The 24,271-nt window shown below is 43.4% G+C and overlaps 1 protein-coding gene across 2 annotated transcripts in view; it reads left to right on the top strand.

The window, feature by feature from the left end:
* The window catches only part of SIM2 (SIM bHLH transcription factor 2), a 61,053-nt gene that overhangs the window by 4,409 nt on the left and 32,373 nt on the right, over positions 1-24,271 (top strand). For both annotated transcript variants that reach the window (XM_054205066.1, XM_054205151.1), the window contains exons 2-4: positions 4,427-4,509; positions 7,442-7,531; positions 13,835-13,943. In XM_054205066.1, the coding sequence (XP_054061041.1) occupies positions 4,427-4,509; positions 7,442-7,531; positions 13,835-13,943 (282 nt within the window). The remainder of the gene's footprint in view (positions 1-4,426; positions 4,510-7,441; positions 7,532-13,834; positions 13,944-24,271) is intronic.

Genomic DNA, 24,271 nt, shown 5'->3' with positions numbered 1-24,271 from the left:
TCTTTCTTTCTTTTTTTTTTTTTAAACTAAAGTCTTGATCTTTACGTCCGTCGCTCCCATCGCCCAGCCCTCGGACGCCTTTCCGGCCGGTGACGCTGAAGCCCGCAGAGAGGCGGCGGGAGGGCTGGTACATCCCCGCCGAAGTTAAGCTAACGCAGCCCTGCTCCTTCTCACAGCGACCCCGGCAGGGGAGCTTCCCCCGCCGAGCGGAGGTTACCCCCGCCGGTACCGGGGTCTCCCTGTTGGCTCCAGACCCGGCCCGGCCCCTCGGACCCGCCTGTCAAGCGGTGCGGTCCTCTGTGCTGTTGGGGCTGAGATACCTGTCCCCCCTGCTGCAGACGGGGCTTAGGGCGAGCTGTCAGCTCTGCCCCTCGCCCAGAGCCCCGCGGTCTCACGGGCTGACAGGCCACCCCCTCCCCGTCCAACCCTGGGCCTAGCCTAAACGAGGGAGCCAAAGCTGGACGGAGGGCAGCGGCCGCCTCCGACCCGTCGCCGGCGGGTGCCAGGGCTGGCAGCTCGCCGTCTCCCCCCGGTAATTTCCCCGTTGCTCTCCCGGCCGAGGGAGGCACAACGGCGCTGGGGAAAAATCCCCCCAGGAGAGGCGGCGCTGAAAATCCCGGCGCTTGTAGTTGACCCAGGTTGCCTGTGAAGGATGGCTATTGAATAACGCGGGGGGACCGTGCGCTCCGGGGAAGCCGGGGAACAATACAGTAGACACAAAGGAAATACTCCAAGTTACAGGGCAACCCGATACTTAACATAATACATCGCTAAGTAATTCTTTTAGCAGAATCCCGAGCAGAAAAGCTACCGGGCTTTCAAATGTGTGTGTGTGTGTGTGTGTGTACGAATTTATATATTTGGAGAGCAAAGGTGGGAGCTGTTCCCAAATATTTCTAGATCTTATTACACTTTAACTCCTTCCCCCCTCCCTGGAAACTGGGAAATGGTACAAAGTGAATGTTGAGGTACTTTGAAAAACAGCCAGAGATGTCAAAAGACGGTGGGAGAAAAATCGTGCCCGGGTTTGCCGAAGGGAGGGGGGACGCGTTCGTACGAGAACCCCCACTTCTTTCAGCGGTAAAACAGCATGTACCGTGGGGTGCCTGCGCAAAACCCCCTCTCTGTCCCTGGGACGCCGTGTTGGAGCCGAACCGGCCGCCCGGTGCCCGAGGAGGTGTCGGCGGGCACCACTGCGATTAGGGCCGGTTATTTCCGCCTGAGCGTTGCCTGAGAAGCATCCCTCTGTGCCCGTCCTGCCCTCCCAGCACGGTCCCGGTCGGGACGGGACCAGAGGTCGTTACAGACACCTGTAAATGGAGGGCAAACAAGGAGAGGGGTTCATCTCATCCATGTTTGCCGACGGCGGGATGCCAGGAAAGAGGAGGTTGCGCCTGGGGCTGGAGACTTACCCTCCCCGCAGGCAGCGCTTCGCCATACCAGCTCCTGCCCGCCGGGGCGGGCTCTGACGCTGAGCCCTGCTCGGGGTCTCCGGGCTTTATGCTACCGGCAGCGCCCGGAGTCGCCCTAAGGCGCTGGCTGTAGGCGATCCCCTACCCTCTAGCACGGCAGAGGGGGACAGGTCACCCACACGGGTGTCCCCAGCATTTGCGGGAAGGATGTGCCAGCTGCTCGCTCGCTCGCAGGGAAATCACTCTTTGTGCCAGGGTCGCAGGTAATCCGTGCTGCGATGGGGCATGGGTTTTTTTTAAACGTTTCCTTCGAAATGAGCCGTCCGACACGGCACCGGCCACACCGGCAGCGTATCGGAGACCCGGCAGCCCTCCCCGCCGGAGACCTTTTCCTGGCCGGGGCCACCCCGGCAAACTCCCGCCGCGAGTTTGAGCGATGTAGGAAACGATCGCTTCGTATCGGCAGCTCTTTTGGCCTCGCTCCAGTCCAGTGAGTGAAAATGTGCGTTATTTACTGGCTGGGCAGGAGCAGCTCGGCTTGAGTCTATTGCATCCATATGTTTACAGGACGTGGGCTGCGCGTTTGCAAATCTCTTGGAAGACAAGTTAATGGGCGTCAGTCCTTTATCTGAACGTAAGGTTTTATTCGTTTCGCTTCCACCTTTAAAGCGATCTGCTGGTGGATTAAATGATAAAATCATCGGCTTTAAAATAAGCTTAGACGAATGCCAGGCTGATCCACCAAACGCGTTTACATTTGATGCGAGTTCGCAATTGCAAATCCAATTTACAATTTCAAAGAGAACAAATATGCAGAACCGACTTTTGTTTAGCCCAGGTTAGGAAAGAACCTCAAACATAGTGGAGATTTTTGGGATTCTGTGAAACCGTACCTGGCTAGCCGTGATGGACAGGACGGAGCAGATTGCCACGTACGGGTTCGTTCTTGGGTCTTCTTCGTGAGTGGATCAAAGAGTAAATCTGCTTCGTTCTTCGGAAAGTTAGGGCTCGTTTCAGGACAGTTATGCGTAACCCCCTTTGTAGGGTTACAATCCTATGGTTCGAGATTTGCAATTAGTAAACCGAAATTAGGGCAAGCCGCGCAGCACCAGGGCTGATTCCGTCGTTTGCTTTTGTTACCGTCTCGGGAAAGAGACCTCAGGATGTCTCTGAGACCCTCAAACTTTCTGCCCCAGGGGAAGCAGCGTTTCAGGAAAAAGAACGTTTTGACGGGTCCCTGGAAGTTTAGGAGCCTTCCTCAACTGAGAATTGGGAAACGGCCGTAGAAAAACGCGACTTTTTGTTTGGCTCTTCAAAGCAAATTATGCCAATGCGTGGCCAAACGATTCCCCAGCGAAGGGAAGATGTCCTTCCCCTGCCCACAAGAAAGCGCAGCCGCACATCATGCCCCTGCGGTTTGGAGAGACCCGCTGGGGCAGCCGGAGCGACTGACACGGGGTGGGGAGAGAGACGCCTCTTCTTAGGACTGACCTTGGGTGCTGCGACGGTGGAAAAGAGGAGTCAGGGCCAGCCAAGGTCCCCGGAGTACCCCGCGGGGCGATGGGAGCCGGAGGCTCCTTTGTGCTTGCCCGGCGAGAGCAGGGCGTGGGGCCAGGCTCCGCTGACACCGGGGCACTGGGAGAAGACGAAACGCGGGGCGAGGCACCGCGTCCTCTCCACCGTCCCCCGTTCCTCCAGTGGGAGACCCTGTCCGCGCCAAGGAACACTCCAAGAGCGGGGAGAAAAGCTCCCATCGTTTCTAGACCAGGGCCACCCGCGGACACCCGGCCAAAGGATGCGCGGATCCGGGAGGGCTTCAGGCGAGGCGTTTAGAAACACGCTCCAGAGCTGGAGCTTAGGGCAAGGCTTTCCGTCTGGATGCCAACTTCTCCCTCCCGTAATGGAGCCGAGCGGGGCTCCCGCTGCAGCGGCCTTTGCCCCTGCAAGCTTGCGGGGGGAGGTTTCTTTGAAACCACCTGGTCGGTGAGAGGGCACCGGAGGAAAACGCGGCGCTCGGTTTTCATGGCTGCACATCAGTTTGCAGCGACGCTGAAGGGCGCAGGGCTGTGCATCCATCGCACGCGTGTGCGCCCACGCGAAACGCTACAGACGGGACGCCCGATGCCGCCGGCGGCGCCGAGCCAGGGCGCTTGTGAAGTCCGCTTCGCCGCGCCCCGGCCGCCAGCACCGTCGGGCTGGCAGCACCGAGCGGACACGCCCGCCTTTCGCCCGCCACCGGCCTTTCCGCAGCGCCTCTCGGCTGCAGGGAAGCACGGGCGGAACGCTTTTAGGGCTCCGCGGCCTCTCAGACGCTGTCCTGTAGCCCCGAGGGCTTAAGCCTTCTTCTCTCTCCAAAAAAGGAGGCATTAAACCGATGGAGTCCCGTCCCTCCATCTTGCCCTCCATCTCTCCGCTCCTGCGGGCAATGGCACGCTGCAGAGCCTGCCATCAGGTGCCGACAGGAGCCTGAGATCTTCGGCTGGCACGGGTAGTGGTCTCAGCTCTACCGGGGAGCTGCTGCACGCCTTCTTTGCATGGAGGAAATGAAAAACAAACAAAAAAGCAAGCAAACAAACAAACCCCTCACCAGCCCCCCTGCCCCAAGCACCGCCACAACACAGCTCCATCAATAACCTTTCGGCGTTACCAAGGCAGTGCCGGGCACACGGGCCCCCCCCAGCCCGCTGGGAGGCTATGGCGGAGCGGCGGGGACGGGTCGGGCCTGTCGGGTCAGTGGGGCCGGCGCGGCGGGCGCCTCTCCGGTGAGGGAGAAAGCGGGTCCGCGGGGTGTGCCCCGTCCAGGACCTCCAGAAAAAGAACAATTCCTTTCCTACGCGTGTGTGTAAAAGGGACTCGGCCTTTCCCACCTCCTGAGACCCCGCGTCGCGGACTGGTCCTCTCCCCGCGAGAGGAGGGGGGAGAGCGGGCGGGTTGCCGGCAGCGCGTCCCGCCAGGGAGGCAGGGTGGGCCCAGCTCCGCTTCCCGCTCTAACCAGCGCCTTGGTTCTCTTGCAGGTCTGGGCGACGCCTGGGGACAGCCGAGCAGGATAGGGCCCTTCGATAACGTGGCCAAGGAGCTCGGATCCCATTTGCTTCAGGTAGTGGACGCCTTCCTCCCCTCGTACGCGCTGCGCATCGCAAGCCCGGTGTTGCGATGTGAGCAACCTCCTACCTCTCCTCCTCCTTCTTTTCCCCGCACCACCAGAGGAGCCTTGATGAAACCTTGCTTTTACTCCCCAGCCTTACACCGGCCGGGAGGGGAGAAAAACCAAGACACCAACAAATTCTATTATTATTATTCCCTCCCCCCCCACACCCCCCCTCCGCCAGCTTACCATGGCACTAACCGGCTCTCCGTGCATGCAAAGTGTCTCTCAGCCGTAAATGCGATCATCAGAGCTGCTGGGGATGTCCCGCAAGCAGCCCGCGGCCAGCAGCGAGGGAGGGGTGGGGGAGAGCGTTTAGGCTGGAGGGGCGCCGGGCACCGGGGACCGCCGTTCTCCGACGGTGGCTCGGGAGGGGAAACCTGTAAGGGAATGCGGGGTTCCCGCCGCGGGGGTGGGGGGGGTGGGTGAGCACCTGAGTTAGGTCTCCCATGGACGTTAGCACCTGGAAATAACGTTGTTCCCAATCCCGTCGATCTGCTCTGGAATTCCTCTGAATTGCCCCCTACCCCCTGCGCAGGGGAGCTTAGGAAGTCGTAGCCGGGGCGTGCGTGGAAAGAGGAAAAAAAAATTACCTTTAGCTCTATTTTTTTTTTATATGAAAACTTAATACAGCAAGGGTTTTTCTCCCCCGATTTTAAAGACCTAGTAAACCGTAATCATTTAACGGCCGTTTTTATTGTGGGAGGTTAATTCCTGGTCACAGAGCTCGAGCTGTTTTAACTGTTCGCTCTGGCTGGGGATAAAAACCTCCAGAGAAACCCTGGTCGGGGAGCGGGGGGGGCGGGTAGGGGGTTTGTCTGTGGCCGCTTCCCCCCGCCCAGTCGCCAGGAGGGCTCGCCCACCTTCCTCCCCGCCAGCCGGCGGCCTTCGGGCCCGGCAGCCCCCGGCCGTTGGCCCCAACGCCCGCCTCGCGCCCCGGCCATTAACGCCCGCCTCGCGCCTTCGGCCGTTGGCGGCGGCCGGAGTGCCGTGCGCAGCCCCCTCCTCAGGTAGGCGGCGGGAGGTGAAGCGGCGGTGGGGTGGGCCGGCCGGGCAAGCCGTGCGACGCGCAGAGTTCTTTATTTATTCCTCCCTGCAGCCCCGCAGAGAGCACGCTGCCGGGTAGAGTGGTTTGAAGCCTCCGCTACTGACCGCGTGTGGTAAACTGGAATTGATAAGGCTCAATGTTATCTCATGTGGAGGCATTTCTAGCCTTGAAAATTCCGTTTGGAGTAGCTGGTGTCCTGTCGGCTGATTTCAGAATCACTGTGCTACCTAGAAAATACCTATCTAGTTATAGCATAAAAATAACTGTTCTTACACTTACTTCTCCTCCCTGTTTGCCATTTCACATTTTGTCTGGCATTAAATGAACTTGAGTAATATTATATGCTATTCACTTGTAATACTCGTTTTACAGTTCAGTTATTTCTGAATGATGAATGCTTAACAATTTAATAAACCCACATTTACTGTAAACTTTTTTCAAGGGTTCTTAGACTCAAACCTTACATGTGAACCTTCAGCTTCAATATGCTTTTCTGTATAGGAAATTTAGAGACCTACTGCACCATGTAATGCAGTAATGGAAGCATTGACACGGTTTTAGTTATGATACTGGGCAGAGCAATTGCAAGATGACAGTGTTTAAAAGCAAAGTTATGGCTAAGGATGCAATAATTTATTTCCCATTTAAATACTTCTACAAAATTTAATTTATGTTCCAAAAAAGAATAAAAGTAAAGGCAAAGCGTAATCTGTTTTCAATTACATGCTGTAGAATCGTTAGTAGGCCAGAGAATAATGTGGAATATTTTTCTTATTGGGGCAGCGCTGTAAGAACATGAAGCATACAGGATTTTATTGCTTCTCTCCTGGTTCAGTAGCTTAAAAGATGAATTAAAATAGACGTTTGTTTTATCTGTGGACTGTAAAAATGTTTTTTCTATTCCACATATATTTTCCAATAACGTTCATATGTATGTGCTGACGAAGGCTTCCTAAACTGGTTAGAGATCACGAATACTTTTTGACTGAGAACATCAGACACTTTTGAAAAAATGCCTCAAACTGTGCACTGAAGAATCAAGGTGCCCCAAACTGAAAGTTTGTATGTCCAAATCATGGCCAATTTTGGCTAACCTGTACTGTTTGCATTGTGTTTTTTTTCTCATATGAATGATATATGACTAAATTGAACTTTAGTTTTTACTCACACAAGTAATATTTACCTTCCAGTCAATATCCCATCAATAAGAATTTGTAGGATTGGACCTCAAGTTTGCATTACATATTACCATTAGTCAAGATACACAAACTGTAAGGATACACATAATGAGCATAAATATCTCTCTTCAAGACTGATAAAGTTTTGAATGCTGGTTTATTCTACTTTCTTTTCCTAAGTTTGCATAGCTACAGAGCAGACAGCCCTCTGTTCAGAAAGACGTTAAAAATATAGTCAAAGAAATTTAAAGCATTGCTTACGGTACCATTAAATATATTGCAAGTAGCGGTAAGCTGTGTCTGCCAATTATACCATAAAAAATGGCTTGCATAGTACTAGACTTTCCCTTAAGTACTACATAGCACAGGATTTGTACTAAGTACTAAAATAACCAGAATCAACAGGAGAATGTTAACTTAAAGTGAAGCAGTAAAGCTAGCATCTGTAGGTGGAATGAATTGGTTTTCACAATGTCTGCGTGTGTCATAGAGCTTTTGGGGCAGCATCAGATAAAGGTTTCTGTTGCTTCAATTTTGCTTCTGTTTGCTGCTGTTGAAGTTGGATAGCAATCTTCCTCCAAAAGACTTAAAAATTTTTTTACTGTAAATGGTTTAAACAGAGTGCTTGCTTTTTACCCTACATATTTCTCCTTTTCAGACTTTGGATGGCTTTGTTTTCGTGGTAGCATCAGATGGCAAAATAATGTACATCTCAGAAACAGCGTCTGTACATCTTGGCTTATCTCAGGTATGAGTGATTTATTCTGTCTATCTGTTAAATACAGATGCTGGATTTGGAATGCAACATTAGTACCTTGCCATGTATATAGTGTCATTGTGTTTAGGGGTATTTGAAGCTTCGACTTTGTTCTCTGACAAATGGCCTTACTTAAATATTCAAGTTCCCGTTACTTACAGCCACATCATGACTGTCTTTATATCTTTTCTTGTTCATTGTATTTTACTCCTCATTACCTTTAAGAAGGGTAATAAATAATATGGTATTGCAAATTGCAGGTATATACAGAGCTTGAAACCCAAACCTATTGCCTGTGTGGTAACGCTATACGTCTGAAATAAAGTTTAGAATTCAAGTCTATATGTTTTAGATTGTGTAAGATATTGAGACTTGCTATGAAATAGAGAGGAAATCTGACGTGGAGCATGAGTTTTATGGTAAATGTGCTTTAGGAAAAAAAGAAAAGGAGGGCAGATTTATGAGTGTTCACATGGAATTCAGGGTAGTTTTTCCTGAGTTTTTCCAGCTCAGTGGTCTTTTCAGTAAAGCGTTTTATATGGTTGTGATAGAACTCATAAAATTCAGTTTACTACTGTTCTGCACAAGAAGTATAAGGTTTTTTTTATTGTTGTGTTCTTTTTTTTCTTAGAAGGACATTTCTAATTTTTTGCCTTCTTGGGACAGGCACAAGGGCAAATAGCCTGAATTTATTGCAGAGTGCAAGCTTCCATATCTTTGTGTGTAAATGTATTACACAAATTCATTGGCGGCACCTGACGTAAAGCTTGCTCAAATCCAATAGAAAAACTCCTAATTAATTTCACTGGGCCCTGGATGAGACTTGCAAGAAACAGAACTGTTTCTTCAGAACCAGTTGCAGCTCGAACACTTCTGAGAGTTAAATACAGTGAAATAAAGACTAGCAGAGGGAAGAAAAATGAGGAGATGAGGGTGAGAGAGCACAGGATGTTCTGAAAATGTCTGTGGAATATGCCCCATGGCTATTCCAACAAACAGAGAAGGGGCTAAAATGTGGAGATAACGTGTACTTTAACTTTTTTAGTAACTAATATTTTTGATTGAAAAACTGTGAAGTTCTTTGGATGTGTGTTTATAATAGTGATATTAGAATTAGTAGCCGTGAGAAAAAATAGAAGTCTAAATAGCTAGAAAAGGCAAGTATATAATCTCATAAACATCACTTCTAAATCCAAAGGCAACTACAATCCCTGTTTTTGTAATCTCTTTTAGAAAAAGTAATTTTGAGAATCAGTATTCTGTGTGGATACTTTTTTCCTGACAACTTTTAAAAATGTGTCCAGGGAACATTCTTAGTTCAACCAGTTTGTTCAACTGAGTCTGTTACAGTATAGTATTATTTGTTTTATAACATTTAATGCTTGTTCAAATTACTTTAAATATTACTTTGTTTTAGAATAAACTTTCCTAGATAATGGCCATATTTTCTACTCTGAATCAACAGCATTATTGAAAGTTTTTCTCGCCCTAACTTTTGAAAAGATCCACCATGCTGCTGACTGCTTAAATAGATTCATTTAGTCAGTACAATTATTCCAAAGCACCGAGTGTTCCCATCTGTCTGTGCTGAAGTAGAGTCTCATTGTCCTGTGCTGCTTGCTGTTTGATAAGTGCTAACTGATCTTCCAGGTTTTGTCTAGAAATTGTTTCTTTCTTTTCTTTCTTTTCTTTCTTTTTGAGGAATATCAAGTCATCAATTCTTGTAGGTCTGAGTATCATCCAGTCATCTGGTGAAATTAAAGAACTGGATCAGTAGGGCACTAAATAGACTTGGCCGTGTTCAAGGAGAGGGAACTGAAAGCGTCATACAGGCTTTAGTCATATTTAGCCCTCATGCCCTTACGGCCCTCTGCACAGACTGAATTCCATGTGCATTGCACATGTAAATATCTATAAACCCTTAGTGCAAGAGGTGCTGAGGAAAACTAGAGGATTTGGTCATATTGCTTATTGAACTCAGTTTAATCAGCAAAATCACAAATACTTCACTTTAGCAGAGATTTGTAAATGAATGGACTGTATCCTTGAACTCCCCAGAAAGCTGTACATTGGAGAGGAGAGAGGGATGTGAAATTTAAGGGCATGTTTTAGACTCCTAAAACTCAAAGTGTTCCATCAGTTTCACAGTGCACTTTTTAAAATTTATTTATAAATACAAACCCCAAGCTAAACAAGGCAATGATCTTTTCACTCTTTCCTCATACTGTTTTATCATCTAATCTGTTCTTGCTATTTCTCAATGTTTTATTTTTGAAGAGACAATTTTGCTTTAAGTAGTACTAGCGTTAATACTAGGCTACTGCTATGTACTAGGACATTAATACATTAATGCTAGGATATTCCTGTAAGCTTCCCAGGGCTCTAAATGAGTTCTTGTTCCTGCTTCTCTGGAAATCACTGGGAGTTTTGCCACTGACATCAACAAGAATGAGATTGGTTTGTAGAAGCAAGTTCTGCAAGTCTCCCTCACTAGGTCATAATCCCACACTATATTTTCAACAAGTGCTCTTATAGAGCTGCAGCCAATACAAGCTGAGACCAGAGTGATGATGATTGTAGAAAATCTTTTAGGGTGTGCACAGAAAGGCCTTTTTATTAAATAATTTGTCAATTAACTAGTCCACACATCAATTTCCAGTTAAAGTGCAATTTGTTTAAAAGTATATATTTAAACTAAATAAAAGTCCATGTAAAAATATTTTGCAGGATATTCTTGGGAGACTTGCTACAGTAGCCTTTATCTTCTAGTTGTTCTTGAATTTAACTTCAGCAGAAAGAAATTAGAGCTTCTGAATAACCCTTCACTGGCTGGTGTAGTTAAGCTAGTTTAAAATTTAAAACCAACATTGAGTTTCAGCACTACTTCACTCACTTCTGTCAGCAGCATCAGAGAATCAGAAACAATATTTCTGAAAAGGCTGCGTCTTCATTTGTGGACCTGTCAATTTGTGGCTTTGGATTTTGCCTTTGCTCTCAACTCTTAACAGTAAATATTGTAAATAGTGATGGGTAGGACCTCCTCCTCCATCTAATTTCAGCTGGCCTCAGACCAGTGTTGAACTGACTTGTACTAGCTGAGAGAGCCAATTCTTTGCCTCTTTTTTTCCATGGATAACAAATAGGTTCAAATTCCCCAAATATTTTTTCCCCTTAGAGTCCAACGACACAGAGTGGAGAGGAAAATCCTCTTAGGAAACAATGGTGAAAGATACATATTTTTTTTTAATTTTGAAAGTCTGGAGCTTATTCCAGCCATTTTCTGGGTCCATGAGGGACCCAAGCTTATCTTTGACTTTTGATAAGTCTTGAAATGTTTAACCACAAATATCTAAACTGTTCCAAGAGTTTATTTCACTTTCATCAAATAAGTATATGAAAGGCAAAATATGTAATTATTTGCTCTAGAATCCATCTACTTAGTCCTCTGTGTTTATTATGAATTGTTTCTTGGCAGGAAAAAAATGTGCAGCTGAGTTACACATAAAAACCCTCTTAGTAGGAAACAGTGATATTTGGTAGTAAGCAGGTATTTACAGATATTAAAAAGCTGCATCGAGGAAGCTGGCTTAATAAGCCTGAGGCATGGGATTTTAGAAGGTTTATGAATTGAACCATATAATTTATTTTTTTAAGTTTCCAGTGTTTCATTGTAGGCTTTAAAATAGCATGCATGCACTATGCGTAGCAGGAGACTGTGGTCAGTTTCAAAATTATGTATACATATTTTGGTTATTTGACTCTTACATAGCCTCCATCTCTTTGCTGACGGCTTTATGTTTCTACTTGCATTTTTACAGTCAATTTTGGTTTCAGTGTTGTATGTTCGCCTCCTGCTGATTTTGCTGTGGTTGCAAATGCATACATCAGAGCAGAAAATATTCCTATGTGTATAACGAGAAAAGCTAGTCATTAGTTTGACAAAGCACTTCAGTTTTGCATTTTAGATATAAGCCCTGGGATACAATAAAATTGTGACCTTGGGTCCAGTCCTGTGAATCCTGTCAGCAAATGTATATTTCTCTGAGTAGTCATTTTGAAACAGGTAGTGACTTTTGGAAAAGCGAGAGATACCAATGAGTTATACTTTGTAAGAGAGTTGTGCATGTTGATATGGTTATGATTATACTCTACCGAGATGCAACAAGATCTTTTGGAAGTCTACAGTTGATGTTAGTAGTCAACTTGGTTTGGGTTGCTTTTGTAAGAAAATCTTTATATTGAAGGAAGAGATTGTTTGCACATAGCCACCCATGAAGGATTCTTTTTTGGAAGCTGTATTCACTGATACAATTGTTTTAATTCCAAAGGCAAAACATGCCCTTCAGCAAAATCACTATTAGCCAAAGATAAAATAATAAGATGAGGGTCATAAGTGATTCTCCTTTTCGTATGAACACTGACCACAGCTGTGCATTTTTGCAATGATAATTTTTTTTGTGTTCCAACGAAATGCCCAACACCATGGAGTGAAGAGATTTTTTTTTTTAAAGCAGTTTTATATGTCTGTAGGTGATTATGTTATTTATGGAGATAGCTACGGACATTTACAATATTTTTTTTCCCCCGTGTAATTAAAAACAAACGTAAGCATTGAGAAGCATGACTCCAGTGAGACTGTATGTTCTCCTTCCTCCCCCGCCACTAAAGCCTGAATATGGGGTGTTACTATAACAGGTTCCCACCTGCTACAGTCCTGAAAAGGAACAGCCAGTGCTTTTTAAGGAGAACTGAGAAACTTATATAAATGAAGAAATGTAGATAAAATCCTTTCCTCTCCCTCTCCCCCTTTTGTCCTTTCCCTTTCTTTTATTCCTCTCTTTCTCTCTTTTTCTTCACCTCTTTCTCTCTGTCTTTATTTCTTTATCTTTCTTTTTTCTCTCTCCATCTCTCCTTTCCTTTTTTCTCCTTCCTTCCTTCCTTCCTTCCTTCCTTCCTTCCTTCCTTCCTTCCTTCCTTCCTTCCTTCCTTCCTTCCTTCCTTCCTTCCTTCCTCTCTCTTTCTCTCTTTCTCTCTTTTTTTCCTTATTCAGTGAAATTTTATGCTGGTTAGAATATCAAACCAGTGTTGGTGTTTTTGTTTTTGCAGGGAGTGGTTGTTGGAAAGAAGCAGTGGGGAATAGATGTCTTGAAAAAAAGTTAGTTTGCATAGTCTTGGGAAGAGACATTCCATGAATAATGCAGAAAATGGAATGATGAGAAACATTTTCGGAAAAAGATTGCTTTGTGGGGTAGACAACTTCATTTATTCCAAAGAAAAGGCAACTCACACATCTTAGCAAATCAGTAGGATTGGCTCAGAAGAATAGGTTAAATTACTTCACCTCTCAGCTGTCTCTGATCTTGGGGGCCCAAGGCACATCAGGCCACACAGAACAATTGGGCAGCCTGACACTAATTTAAAACACAGGCTCAAAGTATTGGTTCACTCCTTAAATCAATTACTGCATCTATCTGGAGACTTTTGTTGGTGAGTTTTATACGTGGCAAATAGTTAGCAAAAAGGACATATGATGCATGCCATTCTTTTTTTTTTTTTTTTTGCAACAGTTATTATGGGTACAACAGTGGGAAAGACAGAAACATTCCTGAGCAAGCAAAGTTCAAATGAGAAGAGGGAATACACAGATATTTAAGATAGATCTAGTTTTTACTGTGCCTGTTTACTTAAAGCAGTGAAGGCTCAATCCAGTGCGCATGAAAATCTACAGAAGTCTGCCTTTTGAATTCATTGGCTACTGTTCTTAACACTTTGCACTACTGTGCATTGAGTGTGGTAGGCCATCTTTGAAAACACACAAAGGAAATGTGTAAGTCTAGAGGTTTCGCTCTGAAGGCTCATCTGCCAGCTGAATGCAGGTGATAGTTTCTGGGAACCTGTATAAACATTATTTTTTTTTTTTATATCTGTCTTCTTGAGAGACATTAATACAGTTCATAGATTGTGGCAATCTAACATTTCTACAGCTGCTCTAGTAGCTCCCTACTAGCTGCTCACTTAATTTGACAGCTTTCTCTAGTAGCAGCTTTTCTGTATCTGGATCATCACCAGAAATTCCCACAAAAGCCTCTATAATATTAGTTACTGCTGAAGAAAGAATTAGTTCAGTTTAATGGGTATAATTTGGAACACGGTTTTGATACATTCAACTTAATGTTTTAAAAATGGTGTATAGTTACCCAGATGCAGCGTATGCACGTTACTTAAGAGCACTTTTGGGATACGGAAAAAAACCAAACAGCTGCACTGCTTCATGTGTTACATGTCTCTTCACAGGTGGAACTTACTGGTAATAGCATTTATGAGTACATACATCCTTCCGATCATGATGAGATGACAGCTGTTCTTACTGCTCACCAGCCTCTTCATCCTCACCTCTTACAAGGTACTTTTGTGATCTGTGGTCAAACTACCATTGAAAAACTAAAAAAAAAAAGTAACAACCTTAGGCTGAAATGTAACAAGTTCGTATTTATCCACTATGAAGCTATGTACGCGACTGGAGGAGGAGCATGAACTTCAAACTGTGACCCAGGATTTTGGTTTTTTGTAGTAAAGGGAATAAGGTATCCTAGAATAAATAAAGCTTTTCATGCCATGGAGTCCTTGCAGTTTCAAACAGGTTTTTAGGTTTTACCCAGTGGCTGTTTCATCTCTTTCATTTTGTCATTACTGCTGAGGTTGCAGGAATGTTGCAATGGTCTAGATGTGCACAGCTGCAGCTATGTGGTCTTAGCAGAAAAAAAAAAAGAATAATACATTAGGCAATTGGGAAACAGGAGGACAGTTTTAATGTTCTAAAAACAACCATTACATTTGAAGTTTGGACAAAAAGCCGGCCTAATACCCTCCACTGTAGGAAGAGATAAAATGGGTTTTGTAAATGACCTGCGTTTAGAAACTCTCATAAAAAAAAGTGATCTCTCCAGGAAAATAATGTCCTCTTGCCTTGATACTGGATCGCTGATTCACCAAGCCTTTCCACACATCCTGTTCAGGTGCTGCAGATGATTCACCTACGTGTACCCATACAGCATGATGCTAAGCTGAATGGAGTGTCAGGGAAGACAGCAGAACTCTTATTGATAATGTGAACGCCTGGATCAGACTGTCCACCCTGTCTGTGCTCAGACACCACACATAAATATTAACTCTTGTGTATTAAGTTGTTACTTCAGTATTGTAACTACTATATAACTAACAAAGATATGCTCATCTTTGCACTATCTTCTTCGTAGCTTTGGTTTCCTCAAGGGCAATTCTTTGAACTTTAAAATATCAGAAATAATCTGGCTCCATCACGTACAACGTACTTCCACATATATTTCATAATTGCTTAATTGGAGCTCACATCCTGCTAATTTTAACTTAAGACACAGCTCCTAAAAGCATGTGGAGCTCTGGGTTTGCACTGCATTTCTATTTAGGATCTGGCTTTTTTTTGCAGTCCTGGTGCCTGTGCATTTTCTGTACTTGGTGATCTCACCACAGTTCTGACTGCTATGATTCCATCAGTGAAGAACCCTGCATGCAGGGAAGTTTAATGTACGTGAAAGCATATGTGCTGCTCTGAGTGGTGTAAATGGAAGAACTATCTTAGCCTCCTTCTCTCTTCTTCCTCCCCAAACAGGTTGTCGTATGTAACCTTTGTGTCTTGAAAGACAAACTGTTATTTTCTTGGACTTTTCTGATTCTAGTTGTGACTTGACTATTTCATAGTTTACTCAGTCCTCTGTCAGGGATTTTTTTTTTTTAAATGATGAGATTTAAAAAAAAAATTTTTTTTTTTTCCTTTTTCCTACTTTACTGATAAACAGAGGGGATACCTCTGGTACAAATCCATTACTTTCATGCAATGCTGCTGGTATCCAGAATTAGTAGTAAGACATTCTTATACCGGTTGTTGTGCCAATGGCAAGAGCCTCCTGATTTTGTTACAATATATTTTTTTAAAAAATTGTTAGTTGGAGATTTTTACAACTTTAAAGTAATAGGCAACTGATTAGAACTAATGTCTATGTCAAATGCTCTCCCTGTTCTCTATTTAGTATCATGATTCTGGTTTACTAGAAGCAGTGAGACAGCACACTAGTACTGCAGTTCCAGAAGGTTGGGGTTTTTGTTCAGTACTAGGTACTGCCTGTTTCTTGCTTATATTTGGATGTCCCTGGGTGCTTATCTTGCCTGTCAGCATTTGTTTTCTGAAACAATCAGGTCCCTCTGGCTTCTTATGGTCAAATTCTTTATTTCCTTAACAAATTCTCCTCACTGTTAAGTGTAATTCTGTTCTGTTCTGGTTGTGTTTGAAAAGACTTTACACACAATTGAAACTGTTCATTTCGGTTTACTTGCAACTGTTTCAATCTGAAATTCTGCTGATAGTATAATTAGCCCCAGATATATGCATCATTATCTGTAGTGTTCTTTGCCTCATTCTGCATAGATGCTGTTTGTTATTAGCATCAAGCTCTGGTTTCTCAATAGTGCAAAGGTAAAGGAAAATTTATTTTGAAATGTGATGCTCTTACTTATGTTTTATTTTGTGTAAAATTTTGTGTAGTAGAGGAAATTGATAAAAAACTCAAAACAACAGCATCTTATTTGAATTCCTAGACTTGGAGAGATAAATAAAGGAGTTAAGCTGTATTCTGGTTTGCATAGGGATTATTTTATGCAAATCTTACTTCTGTGTGTCTCTTCCCCATACAATGCATGGAGCAAGAGTATTAAAATATCCAGAATCCATAGCTAAATCTTTTTAAAATGAACAGAGTGACCAAATATTTACTTATATTTGTCTTCCCTGTGCCAGTAGCTCCCTCTTCTGCAGCGTGTACATTTAATCTTGAGATATAACCTGAAATTACCTGGACCACACAAATCAAAGCAGGTTTCCTATTTTACTTCAGTGAGGCCCTGAAGCCTATTTAATAAATGACAGGAATGAAGCAGCTTCTCTCTGTATCTTAATAGACATTTTTAATATTTAAATAAAACATGGAATTTTACAAATAACTTAGGACAGAGGGAAGTTGAGTGAAAGTGGCTTTATTTTGTAATAAAAAGGAAAACAGACTTTTAAAGAGCGCTTTTTTTTGGTCATTTCTGTTTGATTTTATCTTCTTTAATCTTTTAAAACACATCTGAACCATCAAGTCACTGGGTCGAATAAAAACTTTCCTTTTATAACTTTATTGCTTTCTAGATCTCTCCAATCTGTAGTATTACTCAGGAGTAAAATCTGTATTGTAATGCTGACACAGATGTTCATAACACGAATTTACAGCTTGGCTCATGTAACTTTACTTGTTCAAGATGCGTTCTTCAGCTAATTCTCAGATACATATATACATTTTCAGGTCAGTTGCTATTTCATCAGTTTTAGCTGGATAAGATCTGTTATGGTAGAAATAAAATCACAAACATAAACATACATATCTATACTTGGTGGTATTCTGTTACTGGTATTGAATAACCCAGAGTTCAGATTATTTTTGACCTCCAGTTTTACAGTCTTTGTAAATTTTCATGGTATCCCTTTATTTGTTTCTTTGTTTGCTTTTAATCTTCCTTGTTGTCCTTCATTACTGTCTTCAAACTTCCCCTTGTATTTCCAGTGCTTCATCAGTTCGTTAGAATCTTCTCTGAAAGACCAACAACAAAGGCAGAAGCCTTGTAGCTGTTGAGCTCTAGAAATCTTATTTGCATGAGTTTTATTTCTCAGGGAAATGCAAGTTATTGCTCACTCCATAAAATCAGATACAGTGTGGATTTCTTTATATAATGCTTACTGTCACATTGTTTTTCTTCAGATATCTCAGCCTGTTACTCAAAATATGATATACTAGTTTAAAAGGCATAAGCTTTTTTAAATTATAACTTTTTATTTTTTTTAAGTTTGCCCTGAACTTCCTAATGTACAACAAGGCACATCTTCAAACATAGAAGATAGATACTTTGTTTTTTTAAAAGATAGTGAAAATTCTTGAATAATCACATGCTTCCAGAAGCTGTGACTTCATAGCAATCTTAAATGTAGTAAAATTTGGGGAAATGGGTGTTGGTGAACTAGCTGTTGTGTCATCATTTTTTAGATAAGTCCAATGTGGTGCTACAGCAAATTATGGTAAGGAAAGCTTTTGGGGCAAGAAACTGGAAGGCAGCAACTCTAAGAAGCATTTAAAGGTCATAAACGACAAACAGCTCAGTGTGAGCTCCTGTTGTGATGCTGTGGCAAAAAGGGGTAATGGAAAATCCTTGTACATATAAGCAAGGGAGTAGTGAACAGGAATAGCAAGGATGAATAATTGTATTTTTTATACAGTATTAGTGAAATAGACATTGGATTTTTCTGTATAATTGTTGTCCACTTCAAAAAAAAAAAAAAAAGGAAAAAATTGGAGAAAGTACAGAAGAGAGCCACAGAAATGATTGAAGGACTGGAAAGACTTATAATGAGAGATAAAAGAACACCATCTGTTTGGTTTATCAAAAACAAGATTGGGAGGTGACTTGATTACTGTGTGTGCGTACTTCCAAGCGAAGAAAATACTGGGAACTAAAGGACTGTTTTAGAAGAAAAAACATATCAAGGACCGATGTCTGTGAACTGAAACCACAAAAGCTCAAATTAGAATAATACATACATTTATAACTAGGAGTTTGATTAACCACAGGAACAAAATACTGAGGGAAGCAGTGGTTTCTTCCTCTTTTGATGTCTTCAGATCAAGGCTGTATGCCTTTATAGAAGATACGCTTTAGGCAAACAGAAGTTACTGAGCTCAGCACAGGAGTAACTGAGTGAAGTTTAATGAGCTGCAATGTACAGGTTAGACCTATGATCTAATGCTCCTTTCTGGCATTTAAAGTCTGTAAGATAGGACTCAATGAAAGCCATAAGCCCCATGATCTGTGGGGGCTTTGGAGAATTTCAGCTTTAACTTACAAAGTCTTTAAGATGCCTTTTTACTTAAGATGCCTTTACAGCATTGAAAATGTAAAGTAATATGTACTGATCCCTTGCTATGAAAGAAGCCAACAGCTGTACTCTCTTTCTGAGGGTGGCTGGGGTTGTGAAAAATAATCGTCTCTCTCACATACACGTTGAAGGTAGGGTATGCCTCAGTGAACAACCTCACATGAGTCTGTGGGCCAGCTTTGCTCCAGTTGTAATAAAATGAATCCATTATACTGAACTGGGATGGGTTAGCAGAAAAAGGAAAACAAACAAACAAAAGAATAATTTGATATCTTTTTCAAATGACGTGTACTGGCTGTGCTCAGATCTCAGATGACTTCACTGGCCCTTCATGCCTTTCCAAATATTACTTAATGTATTTCTGGTCTGCAGCATTTTTCTATGTTCTGGCTTAGTTTTGTACCTGTGAAGGCACCTCAGTTTTGCACACTCTACACCATCCGTATCTGTGGCGTAGGCTGATATCGAGATTCCTGTGCCTCTATCCTAAAATATGCAACACTTAACTAACAGGAACCTGGGAACTGTTTCATGGTATAGGGCTGAGAAAATGATTTCTTAGCATGTAAAGAAGTGGGTTTGATGCATGCTGTCTTTTCTTGAGCACTTACAACTCTGAAAGATTTTCTTTTCTGTTTCTTCAAGTAGTGGAACTAACAAACTGAGTCCACTGGATGAGATTCTCCTGCTGGGGCAGAAGGTAGTCATCCTGCAGGGTGGTTGGGTGGAAATGATGAGGTAACAGTAGTTTCTGAATTTTGGAAGGCTGCACAGTTACGTTTATGACTGACTGTAGAGACTCAGTGCATGATGCGTATCATCAGGAGGCCTGCACTAAGGTTGTGGCTGTAGCATCATGAAAAATTCTGCCTAGCCAACAATAGCTTCATAACCTCATGGAGGCATATGAGGAGTTTACCCCTTTCCTTACCTCACATACTGCAAAAAACTAAATGTCTGTCAGGCTAGTAAGTCTAAGCTGCTACAGCTCAGCAGCAAATTATTTGGTACCAGCATTGTGGGGGATACAATGCTGACAGTGGTTTGTGAAATGAGTGTTACAGGGTGCCCTGTCCAGAGGTGATAAGCATTTTGAATGTGTCTGAAACAGTGGCAGGTTTTCAGGGACTCAATGTTGGGGATTGCAACAGGATTGTTGACTCCATCCAGCTCCCTGTAGCATGCCCTTTAGAGGAAACAACATACTGACCCAAGCTGGGATGCACATGCCACGATAAGTGCTCGCCAAGCCACTTTCCATTACGTACCTGAAGTCATGGCTAACTGGGGAGGTCCCAATGGACTGGAGGGTAGCAAATGTAGCGCCCATCTACAAAAAAGGCAGAAAGGAGGATCCGGGAAACTATAGGCCTGTCAGTCTGACCTCGGTAGCAGGGAAGGTCATGGAGCAGATCATCTTGAGTGCCATTACAAGTCATATAACGGACAAGCAGGGGATCAGGCCTAGTCAGCATGGCTTTATGAAAGGCAGGTCCTGCCTGACGAACCTGATCTCCTTCTATGACAAGGTGACCCGATTATTGGATAAGGGAAAGGCTGTGGATGTTGTCTACCTAGACTTTCGAAAAGCATTTGACACCGTCCCCCATAGAATTCTCATGGAAAAACTGGCAGCTCATGGCCTGGATGAGCATGCGATCTGCTGGATCGAGCACTGGCTGGGTGGGCGGTCCCAAAGAGTGGTGGTCAGTGGAGTTAAATCCAGCTGGCTGCGGGCCACAAGTGGTGTCCCTCAGGGCTCGGTGTTGGGACCATTTCTGTTTAACATCTTTATTGATGACCTTGATAAGGACATAGAGTGTATCATCAGTAAGTTTGCAGATGACACGAAGCTAAGCGGGAGTGTTGATCTCCATGAGGATAGGGAGGCTCTACAGAGAGACTTGGATTAGATTGGACCGATAGGCCAACGCTAATGGAATGTGCTTCAACAAGGCCAAGTCCGGGTCCTGCACTTGGGCCACAACAACCCCATGCAGCGCTACAGGCTTGGGGAAGTGTGGCTGGAGAGCCGCCTGGCAGAAAAGGACCTGGGGGTTCTAATTGACAAGCGGCTGAACATGAGCCAGCAGTGTGCCCAGGTGGCCAAGAAACCCAATGGCATCCTGGCTTGTATTAGAAATAGTGTGACCAGCAGAAGTAGGGAGGTGATTGTCCCCCTGTACTCAGCACTGGTGAGGCCACACCTTGAGTATTGTGTCCAGTTCTGGGCACCTCAATATGAGAGAGATATCGAGGTGCTGGAGCGAGTGCAGAGGAGGGCAACGAAGCTGATGAAGGGCCTGCAGAATAAATCTTATGAGGAGCGATTGAAGGAGCTGGGACTGTTTAGTTTGAGGAAGAGGAGGCTGAGGGGAGACCTCATCACTCTCTACAACTACTTGAAAGGACATTGTAGAGAGGTTGGTGCTGGTCTCTTCTCACAGGTAATTAGCGATAGAACAAGAGGGAATGGGTTCAAGCTGCAGCAGGGTAGGTTTAGGCTGGACATTAGGAAAAAATTCTTTACGGAAAGCGTGGTCAGACGCTGGAATAGGCTGCCCAGGGAGGTGGTGGAGTCACCATCCCTGGATGTGTTTAAGACTCGTTTAGATGTGGTGTTAAGGGATATGGTGTAAGGGAGAACTTTGTAGAGTGGGGCTGATGATTGGACTCGATGATCCCAAGGGTCTTTTCCAACCTAAATTATTCTATGATTCTATGATTCTAAGTCTGGACCTTAAGGCCTCAAATGATGTTGTTGTCAAAAGTGTGTCTGTACCAACCGTTTTTGCAGAAAGCTTACTTTAACAGTTAGCAGCATAGAGTGGTAGGCTTGTAGCAGGATAGTAACGCTTACTAAACCATCTGGAGGTTTTGGGGAAATGCTTTTCCTCCTGAACCATATCTATAAGAATAAACAAGGACATTTTTACATGAAGTATCAGGGGAGTGCAAGCTGGGTATGACTACTCAGTGCATCTGTCATCACTGCAGCTGAATACAAGCAAGCAAGCAACTGAAATAGATATTTGCTCTGCAGGTTGACTGAGACAAGCAATTAAGCAAAGCTGGGAGGGATTCAGCATTGTATGCTGCTCTTATGTGTGCATTTGGAGTCAGATGGTTTGACGTTGTGTGTCTTTTATTGTTTTGATATGCTTTTTCGGAGATTTTAATGCTTTAAAATGTCTGTCTATAGCTTCCCAACTTTTGCTGACTTGTACATCAAGGCATGGCGTACTAAAAGCAGTTTATTAATACTCCCAGAACAGACAAAGGGAAATAGGAATACTATAGTTATTGTAAATGTTCCAGTTGTCTGTTAACAACTGGATAATTCTTACATGATTAGTTATAAGCCTAAAGTAAGTTACACAAGGAATGTGGAATACACTGTGTCAGGCTTTCTCCACTCTGGTTGAGAGTGGAGAAAGGGCACCTTTTCAGTCAGCGAAGAAGTAAATGCCAGTGCATTCCTCTCAAGGAAGAACATCGTCCCTACACACATCTTATTTGATATTAAAAGAAGGCAATAGAAAATTGTACAGCTGGAAAGATCTTTTTTACACTAAGTTTTAAAGACATTTTTCTAGTAGTATGCATGCAAAAGACAAATATTGTTAGGAATTTTTATTTTAATTAATTTAAAAATATTTTACAGGAGGACTGTTATTGAAAGGTAACAGTTTAACATGATGATCCTGTTACCACAGTTTGTTAGTGTTTAAACTTGAGAAACCTAGAAAATATTATTATTTCGGACGAACAAAAGTGGAAAAGAGGCCAGACAGCTGGCACCCCATTAAAAAAATCTTTTTTTTGTCGGTAATTAGCAGTAAAGTATACCAAAAAGAGTAGAGTGTCTCAGACTACAAAAGCTATTCTTTTCCTTCTTCCTAGTGCCTGTTGAGTTTCTTCTCTAAGAAAAGTTTGGAAGCATCACTTACAGGAGCAAAGGAAAATTAGGGCAAATGCTAGCAAACAGCTGAGTTTGTGTGACCAGAATGATAATAGAGACAATTTACCCTCTGCAGCACTGACAGGATTCTGAATACAGTCAGGACACAAAAAACTGTCCAAATGGGGAGGAAATTTGGTCAGTTTGTGCAAGTTTGGAACTTTAGGACAGAGGCTGACAACAGAACCGATTGCTTTCCTACCACAGCAGGAGCACTACCAGAGCAAACCAAGTCAGCCCACAAATTTTAGTTTTCATCTTAGTATGTGTGTAGGAACTTGCTCTCTCTATATGTGTAATTTGCAATTTTGCCACGTTAGGCATTTATATTTTGTCATTCAACTAGTACCATTCATTTGCTAAAAAGAAGGTGTAGTATTCTCAACGGTATACACTTAAGCCTGTAGCCTGCATGTGTATATATGATGCTGCAGTGTAACAGGGAGGAAGGAAAGTATGTCTAACTGTTTTATTTCTTCTCTCTTACTTGGATCAGTTTTGACCACGCATACCAGGGAAGGACAGGGAAATGTTGTTTTCATACATCCCTTTGCATGCAGTATTTCACGTTGCAGAATAATTTTAGTCGCAACCTTGCTTTTGCACTGTTCTTTCTGACATAGCAATAATAAAGATGGTCATTATGCACCATGCTTACAGGTCTGACTCCTTATTTTCCACTAGCTCATCTCCAGGTCTGCTTCTGAACTTGTCATGAGGACAGTCCACCAAAGGCATTTGCAAGTCCCTTCTCACACTGGCCCTGTTGGTTAATCCTGGATTCCGAGCTTCAAGGGCTACCCTAAAACTGTGTGTGCTATTATGCAAGCATCTCTTTTGCATGGTCCTACTGTGCTTTTACCTCTTTTTTGTTCTAGAAGACGAGCCATCAACAGTCAGAATTAAAGGATAGAAGTTGTAGCATTTGTCTTTCCTGTGTCTCACAAAAACTATAGCCTTGTTATGCTCACAAAAGAGACCAGCCAAGATACTTGCATGCTCTTTTAGTCAGCAAAGTGCTTGTGTGGGACCCAGATGCTTTGCAGATTACACAAGAATAAGAGCAGAACATGTGCAACTTTATAGCATAGAGGAGGCAAGATGAAAATAACCAACTGAAAGGGCAAAAACATGCAGTGTTTGGGGGATGGGCAGTAAAGTGTTATCCAGACGTGAACTTGTGGTATCTGTGTTTCCACCCTGTAAAACAGTTCAGCAGGGACATGGAGCGCAGCTTACCACACATGCATGCCTTGTCTCCAGAGGAATGCGCTAGCTTGAGGCAGGTACGTGTCTCCACACAAGTTGGACAGTAGGGAAGGTAGAAACAGGTGACCATGTGCACAGTGCTTTGGTCTAAATGTACCCTTTGAGAGTAGTTCTCATCTCCTACACTATAGCTAAAATTTGACATTGCACCCAAGCTGCCATGTAAAGTGAACATGAATCATTTGTTATGTCAAGAGCTCCCAGTTTTCATGCTGCTTTGTATCTTTCATCGTGGCAGATGAGACGTACATTCTTAAAACAACGCATGGTGCAGCAGCGTGCAGTTTGCATGCTGGTATATATTAATCTATAAAGTGGTTCTGCAACAAAATGATGCCATATTTTGCTAATGTGAAAGCTTGGGAGCTTTGTGAAAGAGATGTAAAAGAGTAGCTTTTACCTTAGAGAAAATAAAGGCATGAGAGGTGAAGCTGTGAAAAAAACTATAATGATCTTTTTTCTCAATTCACTGTGCAAGCAGCATACAAACCACAGAATTTTG

Source organism: Rissa tridactyla, chromosome 1, assembly GCF_028500815.1.
Source record: "Rissa tridactyla isolate bRisTri1 chromosome 1, bRisTri1.patW.cur.20221130, whole genome shotgun sequence".
Classification (NCBI taxonomy): domain Eukaryota; kingdom Metazoa; phylum Chordata; class Aves; order Charadriiformes; family Laridae; genus Rissa; species Rissa tridactyla.
This window is presented reverse-complemented; position numbering and strand designations above follow the sequence as displayed.